This window comes from Salvia hispanica, chromosome 4 (genome assembly GCF_029641045.1).
Source record: "Salvia hispanica isolate PSC_SH4W2 chromosome 4, Shi_PSC_v1, whole genome shotgun sequence".
Classification (NCBI taxonomy): Eukaryota; Viridiplantae; Streptophyta; class Magnoliopsida; order Lamiales; family Lamiaceae; genus Salvia; species Salvia hispanica.
In genome coordinates this window covers 17,744,448-17,757,812 of record NC_142695.1, presented here as the reverse complement: position 1 = coordinate 17,757,812, position 13,365 = coordinate 17,744,448, and the positions used below count along the sequence as shown (strand labels likewise).

The 13,365-nt window shown below is 36.2% G+C and overlaps 1 protein-coding gene across 2 annotated transcripts; it reads left to right on the top strand.

Moving 5' to 3' along the window:
• The first annotated feature begins 6,642 nt into the window (after positions 1–6,642).
• On the top strand, positions 6,643–11,781 carry LOC125195986 (uncharacterized). Of its 2 annotated transcripts, none has more exons than XM_048094307.2 (5): positions 6,643–7,154; positions 8,697–8,806; positions 8,905–9,285; positions 9,687–10,335; positions 11,501–11,781. In XM_048094307.2, exons 1-5 carry the CDS (start codon positions 6,914–6,916, stop codon positions 11,536–11,538), a joined length of 1,419 nt encoding a protein of 472 aa, XP_047950264.1. In that variant the 5' UTR covers positions 6,643–6,913; the 3' UTR covers positions 11,539–11,781. The 2 variants fall into 2 exon arrangements, with proteins under 2 accessions (XP_047950264.1, XP_047950263.1); XM_048094306.2 differs by having other exon boundaries at positions 6,645–7,154; positions 11,433–11,781.
• The last annotated feature ends 1,584 nt before the right edge of the window (positions 11,782–13,365 follow it).

Genomic DNA, 13,365 nt, shown 5'->3' with positions numbered 1-13,365 from the left:
ATAGGTCAATCCAACTCACAAAGCATCTTTTCTCGCTTTAAACAAACTTTGATGACAATCCAGACTCTCCCATTTCCATATCTAGTCTTTTGTTCAAATGAACTAGGATTTAAGAAAAATGCAGCCTTTATGAATTCGTCATCTATCATGTTACTTTCCTCTAATAGTAACACAACGACTATTATTCTAAAGATTTTCTACTTTTCAGTTAAACCTTCTTATAGTCATTTCTTGTTAATTTAGGTGATGACTTGTGTCAGAAACTATTTGAGTGATCAAAAGATCCTCAAAACATTCTGTCACTCTAGGATATTCCAATCGAATCATCTTGACAGATTCTATTGATATCCATCTTTCATCGTCATTAACCAAGACTTGTCGAGCTACTTAAAGGAAAATAGCTTGACCTTATTCCTCAAAGAGCTTGTCAAGTACATGCATAATGCATTCTCGAACATTCTTCGTGGAATTATGTCGAGGAAATGGAGGACATGAATCATTGAGTATAAACTCCAAGCTTTCAGCGATGAGAATTTTATCCATTTTCGTTTCCGGTCTACATAATTTAGGCATTCGAGTTTTGTTTCTTTAAGGATCGCAGACAAATATTAGATGACATAATGAAGATTTGACAAATAAACTTATTATCACATACTCATGCTCAATATATAATCACAAATAACCACAAAACAATTATATATCTTACAACAATAAAATTAATAAATTGTATCCTCCTTTGGAGGTTAATACGCATTAAAACTTTGACAATTTTATTGGTCACAACACCGACGCATCAATATCTTCCTCCTTTGGAGGTCAACACGCCTAATGCTGCATAAGCACGACCATCAGATTTAGCATTATAGAATTTTATTTCTACAACACACTCCCATAACAATGTTCATGTGCTGATAACAAAACCAAGCTATCTCATAAATTCTGATTGAACCTTGAAACTCGCAGTTCCTTAGGATTATTGTCCCCACTTTGCAGGTGGCAATAATATTGGGAACCACTTTCTAGTTCATTCTATTTATTATGTGAGAAGTCCGCCCTTATGAACTTACTGTTTTCGTAGGATTATTTATAGGTGGCGATAATATTAGAAAATCAGCTTCACAAAATTTGGCAGTCCAACCGATGGAGACCGTATACAACGCACTTGTTGTAATCATCACTTAGATATTTTGTATGGTTTTTGCATAATTATCACATAAGCAGATAAAGCAGATAATCCACTTAAAATAGATAAACACCAAATAAACAGATAAATCTATTTAATGCATGACATTTTAACACACATGATAATTATCGGCAATTATTTAATCTAGTCAAGGGAGAATCAATTAAATAATTAAGTTTTATATTGGATAACAATTATCCAAATTTATTTAGGATTTATCAAGATAGAGTTAACTATCTAAATCCATTTAGGATTATTCAAGATTTTATTTTGATAAAATCAAATCCTACGATTCAAGATAACGTTGATCTAGGATTATCATTATTTAAATGGTACTAGGATATTACTAGATAGAAACAATTCCATCATTATCCATAAGATAAAAATAAAATCCTATCAACCAAGGTTTATACAAATCTTAATTCTATTTAGAATAGACATCCAGAATATATCAAACATTTCTTAGGATTTCTTAGATAAATAAATTTATCTAAATCCAATTAATTAAGGATTTCTTATATATCATCTTTATCCTAATCTATCTAGGATATAAATCCAAAAGATAAGGATAATTAGGATTAATACTTATTTTAATTCATCTAAGATTTGTCTTAATAGAATTAAATCTATTCAAATCCATAGGATAAAATAAATCAATATTAATATTAATCCTAATCCATCTAGGATTTAACTTGGAGTAAATCCATATAAATCCATAGAATTAAATAATATTATATTATAATTATTCAAATCTATCCAAGATTTATCTAGGAACAAATCCATATAAATCTATAGATAAGAATAAAATATTATATTATCACTATCCAAATCCATCTAGAACTTATCTATGAATAAATTCATATAAACTTGATAAGGCTAATTTCATGCATCGGTAATGTGCGAAAAATGTTATAATTTGCTGGGTCTAACACGTTTCCTAAGCCAGGTGTGTGAAGAAAATCGCTAGATCAAGGAAGTACTGAAGGAGATGGTCTAGCGAAGGAAAGGAACGAAGTGAGCAGGATTTACAAGGAAAATTGGCGTGACAGAGGAGTCTACAGCTGAGGGCAACAAAGTTTTATCTATACCTCGCTGGGCCCACTCAAACGCCTATATATATAGAAGAGCATGCAACGCAAAAGGGAGAGTTTTTTTTCACTCTTCTTAGCTCACACACTTTACACACACTTGGGAATGGATCTGGGGTGGTCGTGATCGGAAGGGTACTTTCTAGAAAATCTCGTGTTTGGCAACACCGTCCGAGTGAGGGCGAAGATACAATTACCTTTAATTTCAGTTGTTTTGCTTGTTTTCACCGTCGAACTTCACTTTTGGGAGTCGACCTTGATGTTGATGATGCTTAATTGTTTTACCGTTCGTGGATCTGCGTTTAGCGGTTAAATTTCAAGTCATTTTGCATAAATCTCTCTGCTGTTAGCTTATTTCTTCAATTGTTATGTCGATCTCTGTTTATTTTGATGTTGAGGTGTTTGATGTGAAATTTGGTGACAGATCTGTGGTTGTTTGAGTATTCGAAGTTCTTTTAAAAAAAAAAAAAAACATCTGACGTGATGGAGAGTTTCTGCTGTTTGGAGTTCATGTCGGACGCTTGGATCCGGAGTGGATTTAGCGTCTGAGGTTGGATTCTGCCAACTTTTCAGTCGTACCTTGCTTTTTCAGACATGGTCCCCACAGTAGGTTCCCAAGTCAAGTTAATTTTGATTTTCCTCAACCCAAGAAAATGCGTGGCAGCAGCCAACACCAAAAACACTCCCAAATCCTTGAACATGAGTATTACGCATCCTTCTCTGTGGGATCGATCCCTACTTCCCTATACTAGGTTTAGTAAAGTGGTTGAGGGTATTTTGAAAGAAAAAGTGCTCTGTGTGTCCGACGACCGGGATTCCTCGCGACCCACGAGTTCCTAGACCGAGTGATCTGGTGGACTTGTTGGATCTAGGGAACCTACTATTTCCTATTTGAACACGCGTAGACCAGAGAACCTTTCAAAACTCATAGGATAAGAATAAAATAACATTATCATTATCTAAATCCAACTAGGATTCGTCTAGAGATAAATCCACATTAATCCATAGGATATAGATAAATATTAGATTGTCATTATCCAAATTTAATTAGGATTTTCGTCTAGGAATTAAATCCCTACAAATCCATAAAATAAGGATAAAATCTATAATTAATCCATGATTTGATACAAAATCAAATCTTATATAATATATAAAATCCACAAAAGATATATTCAAATCTTTAATCTTGAATTATTTGCAAAATTGAATCCAAGGATTTGGAAATCCTAATCAAATTTGGAAAGAATCTTGACCGAACCTTGCATGGCTCGGTTTGACTCCCACTGAATCCACGGCCACCACCGCCCTTGCTGGTCGGAGATGTCACAGCCGCCTGCAGCCATCTCGGTTGATGTTCCTCGGCTCCTTGCGCTGTCACCGCAGCCACCGGTGCTGCACACGTGCAAACCACCGTTCTAGGCCACACGACACCACTGTGCGACACCGAATCAGACCGTCACTGCTGTGCAGAACTCCTCACGTCGGTGGAGTTCGGACTTCCGTTGCTGCTGCCTGCGTTGCTGCGTCGTCGCTTATGCGACGTCGTCTCTGCAGCACCGGCGCTGCTGCACGAAAGTCCCCGCTACTGCACGTTGCCGACGAAGCTCGTGGATACCGCCAGCAGCCCTCCTGGGCAGCTCGCTATTTCGCCCAGCCTGCCACAGCGCTGCTGCTGCAATCCACGTCGTCCGCATCCAAAAGCGCTGCTCTCCGTTACCATCGGCGACGCTCACGGCAGATCGTCGCGGTATTACGAATCACGCACGTTAAAAGGTTTTGCAAGATGAATTCCATGCAATAATTACTTAAATGTAATGATTGCACATTCAAATTTAATTCAAGTGCATGAATATAATGATTACTGTCGCACGTAATCATCTCACAAGACAAACATGTATGCTATGAATTGATTCTGGAGAATTAAATTTCCTAATTCATTGAATTTGGGCATATCACAAGTTCGTGCGGTATTCGACTTCCTCGTACTTACGAATTACGATATGTTGATTTAATTGAAAATTAACAACAACCACGCAACGAAGAAAAACATGCATTCAAGCAATTCACATAACAAGAAATTAATCCACATAATCAGAGCCAAAACTTGGCTTTGATACCAATTGTTGGGGTTTGGTGCCCCTTGCACAGCGGAAGACTTGTACAAAATAAATAAATCAGACGTAGGATCTATTTGACCGATTATGCGATTAATCAATTCACATGTTAAACAGATAATTGCATGCTAGAACGCAAATAATTCATGCTCATGGAAAATAAATCCTAAACATGATTTCTACGGTTTAGAGTTACCGATTTGATTCTCCAAAGAATCGTCGATTGCTCGCGCCTTCTCCACGTGATGATCTTCGATACTAGACCACAGATCTTCTCTCTGGTTCCCGAACTGTATCTCGATATCAGGGTGGCCTGATCTTATCAAAATACTAGGACTCGAATAAAGAAGACAAGAAGAAATCCTTCTCCAATTAGGAGAGAAATTCGAACTCCTCTAGGTAGAGGGGAACGAAAATTATGAGTAATAATAATAATAATGATTTATGTCTCCTTTATTCTCCTATTTATATTAAATTCCTTTTGGCCCCAGACAGGGATCTATGGAAGGTTTTGGATATGGGCTCCCCCAATTAGCTTTTTACTAATTAAATTGAACCCACAATTTAATACAAGCTTATATTGGAATATTACGAGCATCCACTACAGAAGTAATATTGAACTCTCCCCATCCAAATCCGAAATTACAAGTAATCCGGGTTTCCAATTTGTTTATTATTTATTTATCGCGCTTAAGATACAAATGTCCATTAATTAATTAATGTCTGCTATGGACTTAATTAATTAATATCTTATTAATTCCAAGAGTGGACTTAGCAAGAAACATTTATTTATTATTCATAGAGCGATAAAACTCCAACTGACCAGTTTTCCGAATAATAAAACTTTGTTCGAGCTCCTCTTGAGGACATTATCAAACGAGACTCACCTCGCACACGTTTCAACATAATAGCAATCCTAGCACCGCTAGATATTAATCACCACTACCCAATATATCAGGATTATTGGGTTGCGAAAAACCCGCACCATTTGATAAGTCAAAGTAGTGCATAATCAATACCGTATGCTCAATGCTAACATATGTAGATTAAGAAATAGTATTTTATCAAGACCTAGTCTTTCAGTAGATAGCATAAAGACACGTCTTGCTGTTAGATCCGTTCAGTGCTATACCACACCAATGTCATCTTATTTCAGTAAGGCTTAGAAATATACGGACTGACATTGCAACCTTTCACGATAGGTATTCTAAGCCTGTCTAGGTTGTGAAATTCTTCTTTTTCTTTTGCAAAGCATTGCTTAGATCGGACCGTGTTACCTTAAAGTGGACGACGCCCACAACCGGTCTACTAAGCAAAAGACTTAGACTTTGTTTACTTCTTATGCATTTAAATGTTTGTAAAACATCTTATAAATGCACAAGCAAACACAATGTAATAATATACTGATTCTATTCGTGCGAAACTGCTCGAATAATACTGAATCGGGTTAAAAGTGGATTATAGAGTTTTATGTATACAAGCAAGATTCTATTCGAGCGAAACTTGCTTGAAACATGCTTTTCAGTATATCAAACCTAACAGAGCACATAACACCCCTTTGACGCTCTTCTAGATAACTACTCTTTCATTGTGGTCAACCTCAACTGCACTCTCAAGTTCAAGAAGTTAGGCACCATGATTGCCCAATATATGTCGATGATATTCCATAGTCTTCGAGAGGTGCAAGGGGAGGTGAATGGATGCTCTTGAATAAGTAATTTAGGTATTTTAGTTTTCTTTAAAATATAATTAGTGTAGTTTTTAGGAATTTTAAATTTTTAATCAATTGACTAATTATGTCATTTGAAGTGAGATTTTATGGAGAGATATGAGAAACCACGTATAATTATAGGAGTTGTGCCCTGCCCCTAATATAAAAGTAAAAGGGAAAAAATTATAATGATAGGACAAAGAATATACTTACTTCCTAACTAAAAAATGTGATCGAGAGACATATGACTCGTCCATTCTTAATCAAATAATTAGAGTTAGCTATCCTAATATCTTTTTTGAGGTGTCTATGAATGAATAAACTCAATGAATAATCACTTAGTCTGTGAGTAAATACTCTTAATCTAATAGAAAAAAAATACTGTACATCCACTTTTATTTAAACCAAAAAAAGTTTCTCTTTTAGTCCTTTTCTGAAGTCGTTACACAGTCATATAATATGTGAATAGTAAAATGATTAAAGTAAAATTATAGATGAAGCAATAAGTGATGAAAAAAGCATTTAGATTGAGTGCGTTTAATGGTAGGGAGATTGGGTTCGCATTTGTTGGCATTGCACACCCGTCCCTTTCTCCTTCCCACCCCAACTTCTTCTCTCCACATCTTCTTCTCACACAAACTCACTCTGATAGTGAGATCAACCCAATCACGACAAATCCATCCCGCTCCCCTTCCTCTGCCTCTACGTGTACGCTGCGCCGATACATACATACATACCCTTCTCTAATCTCTAGAGAGATAAAATTTTGATTTCTTAGATAGAGAGAGAGTCGCTCCGAACCGATGCTGTGGTGGGAATGGGGAAGGCCGTTAATCAGCAACTGCCAATTGTACAGCAGCAGCAGCAGCAGCCTCGTCACAGCTCTAGAACCTTCCTCTGCCAGAGATGTGCGGTGGGAGTTTCCAGATTCTTCAGCTTCAAATGCGCCCTAGTTTTAATGCTCAGTCTCGCCGCTTTCTTTTCTGCCCTTTTCGGGGTTCTTCCTTTTCGATACAAGCATCCAGGGTTTGATGCTAAGACCTCAATCAAGCTCAGTGGTGAATTGCTTATCCCTACATGTTTAATTGGGGGTTTTTAGGAAGTTATGTTGTGATTGCTTTAGAATTAGGTTTCTTTTATTAGGTGAATTGAATTTCTCGTAATTGCTAGAAACCTGTAATTGATTTGGTATTTCTGCCTATAGTGCTTCTAATTGTACTTACGCGTAGTGCTTGGACTTAGAATTGGACTCTTGTGCCAATTATTTGAGGTTATGGCGCTTCTTTACGTGGTGTTTGTTAAAAGAGATGTTTTTGACGGGTGATTGGAGCGTTCTGAAGCTTATTTTACTTGAATATGCTTATAGTTTATACTGGAATAAGTTCGTGTACAGATTTCTTGTGAAGTCCAAAGGTAGAAACTGGCCTCTGATGTGTAATATGTTGCTGTGAAAACTCGCTGTATAACAGCTCTTACATGTTGTTTGGACTGTAGAACAAATTGGTAATTATTGAGTTGTATGACGTATGTGGCTTTACTCCAACTAACTCAGTACAGATAACTTTGATTGAGGTCTTTATATGAACGTAGTTACTTGCAGCAACTGTGCTCTTTATGCATTTGCATGATCGGTTCTTTATGCAAGATCTGTTCCTCCTGGTCTTTGTAGACAGAGTAATGGTCTGTCTGCTCTTCTCGAGGCAGGAGAAATGTTTCTTAAATTAGGAATGTCGAGTTGTAGATTGTCAAGCTAACCATAATGTTTCTTTTCCAGGCTGTGGAATAATGACAATAAAATCTATTGCTGAAATCTTTGAATATGACCAGGGAGTACCTAACTTGATGATTTTAATGCCCTGATTGGCACACTGTTGCCAGTACTGCAGCCTTCTTAAGAATTTTATTTATTCTAATGATTGAAGTCTACTCTCTTGTATATACTCTCTCCGACCCTTAAAAATAGATCACATTTGCCATCTTGGGATGTCCCTTAAAAATAGACTAATTCTATTTAAGGAAACTTTTTTCTCTCTAATGAGGAGGATCCCATTCTCCATTTACAATACTCCAATCACTTTTCTTTCTATCTCTCTTTGACTTTACCAATTGTTCGTTAAAACCCGTGCCATTTCAAAGGTTGTCTATTTTTAAGGGACGGAGACGGAGGGAGTATAATTTATTCAAATGTCCATGCACTTTGTGAATTAAGCTAACAATACTTTATTTGAGTTGGAAATGTAGAATTGGACCATTTAGGTTTTCTATTAGTTGTTATATTTGTGTAGCCTAGGCTCTAGACCAGGTTAGTAATAATGTGATTGCAGCATCATCTTTTACACCATCTATTAAGCTGTGAAGACTGCAATAACTTTTAGAAAAGGTAGTTACTATAAAAGTTAGTTGGATTAGTTAGTTTTGACTGTTATTATAATGTTGTGTCACATTATTTGTGTTTTTCTTTCCTTGAATCTTACATGAATTTATTATCATATTTCTAGAGGGCAAGAGTTTACATGGAAGAAAATGGTTGTTTATTATTGATGGCTTTGTTTAAAATCTCCATTCCTTGTCTGACTAATGGTTATGGCTCTTATTTTCAGCAACTGTTCAATCATATTTCCAGCTTCAAAAGCCAATTTCTGAACTTATACCATATATTTCAAGACTAGAATATGATATCAATGAGGAAATAGGTGTCCTTTCCTTTAAGGTTGGCCTCAATCTTCTACTTCATACAGTACTTGTTTTTCCAACCATCAAGTTCAGAGAAAAGAATAGATCTGTTGATGATCACTTATTTTTTTACAGGTTGCTGTTCTGTCCATGCATCCGGCAGATCCCTCTAACTGGAATAGCTTATCTAACTGGACTGATGTGGTGTTTGGCTTCATTCCTGATCCGATTAATAGTACAACAAATCCTGTGGCATTGAGTGTGTTGAAATTGTCATTGATTGATCTGTTTCTTCAACAGTACAATTTGACGTTAACGTCCACAATTTTTGGAGAACCTTCTTCATTTGAGATTCTAAAATATCCTGGCGGGGTTACTATAATTCCAGAGAGAACTCCTTTGCTGTCTTTGCCTCTAGTCAATTTCACCCTCAATAGCTCAATTTATGATATCAAAGAAAATCTTCCAGTGTTGAAAGAACAACTAAAACTGGGATTACACCTGACGCCGTATGAGGTAAAACTAATTTCTACTTTAGAATACCATTGCAATTCTGGGTCAGCAGTTGAATTTCATTCCCTTAGCTTGAATACTGGTACTTGTTAGTATGTAACTTTGTTGTTTTAATCTGCACAAGGGGATGAATGATGATACATGCATCCTTTCTTAATCTGGTCTACCCACTACTGTTGTTGCTGCGGCTGCTATGTTTTCAATTTAAATTTTATTCTATTCCTTTGCTGCTTATATTTAAAGATTTAAAATTTCTTCTAACTGAGACTTCCATGGATATATTTTTCATTTCCATTTATAGTTTACCTTTAGAATTAAAAGCCTTTGATGTTTGGTCTCATCTAATTGGATATGAATTTGGTTATCCATTTCCTCCTGGCCTGATAGAATCTTTCTCGATGCAGATGGTGTACGTACAAGTAACAAACAAGCATGGCTCAACAAAAGATCCGCCGGTGATGGTTGAAGCTTTAGTTGCATCTGACATTCCTATACAGCCAGAGAGATTAAGACAGCTAGCTCAAATAATTACTGGATCACCCTCTATGGAAAACCTTGGGCTTGATCATTCTGTTTTTGGAAAAGTTAAGGAAATTAGTTTGTCCTCATTTCTGAATCACTCTCTTTACGCACCCGCACCTACACCCACACCCGCACCCGCACCCACACCCACACCCACACCCGCACCCACACCTTCTCAATCTCCATCTCCATCTCCATCAATAGATTATCACAGTGGACCATCTATGGCGCCGTCTTACTCTCCTGGCCTTTCACCCAACTCACACCATGCCCCAGCACCATGTCCTACATGTTATGCCAATGAACCTTTACCCAGGCCACATAATGCTCCTCAGCATTCTTTATCTCCAAATTCTGGTTCTCCTTCTCCCACACCCATAGCAGCTCAAGGCTGTCAACATTGTGGTTCTGATGATTCACCAAGTCCTTCTCCAACTTCTCGAAACTTGTCTCCCCATTCCCCCAGAAAATCACCCGGAGCAGTGTCAACACCCCAGACTGCACCAACCAGTCCATCCTATATTCATTCATGTAAGTATCAAAACGACAATAAAGTTTACTATCATTACTTCTAAGTCTACAATGGTTTAACATGTAATTTATCATCATCAATATTTTTCTTAATTTTGTGCCTAAAGTTCAAAAGGTGTGCCTTGTGTGTCTCTAGGGTTGTTTGCATTTGCTCCTTTAATAACTATGATTCAGCTGCTGAAAGTTGATTTCAAAAGTATAAGAAAAACATGATATAGAATTGTCTCAGACTGACAGGTGCACCTCCAGCACTTTGCGTTCCGCATTTTAATGAACAAAAATCAGGCCGCCAGAGCAACTATGGTTTTTGTTACCTTATTTACAAAAAATGCATCTTTAAGAGGAAAAAATAGGTATTTGAATAATCCTATCACATCACATATGGAGTACTAGTTTAAGTGCTTTGTCTATGGAATTTCATCCCAATCAGTGGCCGTAAACTATTCCGAGAAAACCATGCTAGGGGTACTATGATAGTTTCATCTGATCAACACATAAGCTATCTTGTAGTCTTGCCTAGATCAAATGTTTTTATTCTTTCAAACATATAGTTGTTCACTCTCATTCTATTAGAAGAAAGCTTTTATTTGTATGGAAGATTGCCATTTAGCTTTCTTGAAAAAGAGATGAGCATGGTTCAAGATAATGGTTTGTCTCATGTAAATTGCTATTTGCAATTGAAACAAATGCTATGAATGGGTAAAAACCTAATAGGATGCTGGAGGATATCTGCTGCAACAAAAATGTTACTGACGCAATTCACTTCTAACTGGGTCGACATTAATTGGAAAACTAATAAACATCCATTTTCTAATGATAATTTAAGCTATGTTTTGTCACAGCAATTATGATCCTTGTACTAAAATCAGGGTTCTGTTTGCTCACTAGAACTTTCTAGCAATTGTCAGAAATTCAAATTCTTGTACATTAATATGGTACATACTATGCATAAAGTGTATTCAGTGCCATGTAGTTTTGTGCATTATAGATTTCAGCTTAAATTTTCCGAAATTTGTTTCTCTGTATCTGATTGCCACCTTTTGATCTGCAATTTTCTTGGGTTGAGAATTGCTGAAGAATAATATGCATATTTGCAGCTTACAGTCTGAGTATCCAATGCTTAAATGGACTGCTGACATTCTTCCTCCTGCTCTGGATATCCTAGATGAGGCCCCCATGTCAACGAACAGTTTTGGTGGTTGAGAGAGCAACAAAAAAGTGAGTTGGAGTTGATACTTAACCTTACAGGATGGCTGTATACGACCTAACCATCAAAGGAAACTGGTAGGTCGCCTAGTTGCAGGTTTCCGAAAGAACAAACTGTAAAATGCACAGGTTCTTTCTGGGATGTGCAATTATGGGAAGTGCGGAATGTAATGTTAACAAAAAAAAGGACTATAGCTATTTACATAGTTTTAGTAAAGAAATGAGAATTATCTTCTAACATGCTTTCACCTTACATAAGATTTGTTGGGTGAATGGTCTTCTAAAATGCTTCAACCTACAAAAGATTTGTTGCGTTATTGTACTATACTCTCACACACTATAGGCATCTAATAGGTTGCTTCTCTTGAAACGTGTGGTCGTATCATTGCTATGAGAGCATTTTTTAAATGGGTAGGTCTCAAATTTAATTAGAATAATTTTATTAAGAAAGTAATTTTTCTAGAATATGATTATTTTTGCGGTTAAAGAGCGCTCTCATTTGTTTTAGAATTCTTGTACCAATGACATAGTCACATGAATTTTTTACAAACAAAGTAGTGTTGAATTGAAATTAATTTTTCATGAAAAGGTTATGAATATTTTATGGATAATTGAGCTTTTGCGAAAAAACTAAGTCACCTACTGAAACTTGTAGTATTTCATTATTCGGGTACAAAATTTTTGAGTTGTTTGTTTATAGACATATTTCACTATTCAGGTACAGAAAATTTAGACTTATTTGTTTATAGACGTAAATATTTATAAAACATAGCATAAATGAATTAAGCAAAACTACTCACAAATGGATGAAAGTGAATGTGGAGTTTTACATATACAAATATCTCGAAACATGATTTGCAGTATATAATCTTAAAATCTTACTCCATTTAGTTTTATCATGGCATGCTTCCCTTTTCAACGATCTTCAACGGCTTGTTATCAACAAGATGTAGCTAAACATATTTCAATGATGCCAACATAGTTTCATGAATGAAAATGACAGTTCTAGATTTCAGTACTTACGATTTCATCAGACTACTCACACTCATACCAGGACAAACGCCTCGCCATCGCCATGTGATGTGGGGGCATTCGATGTCTTCTTGCTTTTTTAATCCTTATTCTTACACTCCCTCCGTTCTCTATAAATATAAATTCTTTCCTTTGTCGGTCCGTCCCTTGAAAATAGACACTTTCATTTTTAGGAAATTTTTCTCTCTCTGATGAGGTGTGATCCACTCTAACACATTTTTTTTTGTCTCTTTACTTTAACAATGTTGCATCAAAACTTGTGCCGTTTCAAATGTTTCTATTTTTCAGGGGACGAAGGGAGTATTTTTTTGGCATCTCACACTAACTCTTAAAATGCAAGAAATTCCAACACTTAACTTGATCCACATCTTTCTTGGATTGGTTCCTTCCTGAAGATTTTGATCTTTCTTGATTATGCTTTTCTTTTAATCTGCCTCTTTGTATTGTATTGTACTGTCGAAGCCAAAAATAATGATTTTTTTTGACAAATTTCTATGCAATCATCAGATCTCTTACTCTATTAAACATTAGTTTTGCCTTTGCGACACTAACTGTTGTAAACGTGTTGGCTTAACTTTTTGGTACGGAGGTTAGCAAAACTAGGGCACAAATCTTGTCAGAGAGTTTAATATCAACCAAGTTCAATTGCGCGATGATCATCTTGAACTCGTTAAGATGTTATTGCACCGTTTTTTTCTTCTTACGTTCTCAAATTAAACAATCTACTTAATAGGTTTACTAGTTCGTGGTGGATGGTTTTTACATATGATACGATCATATGAGCCGAACCCA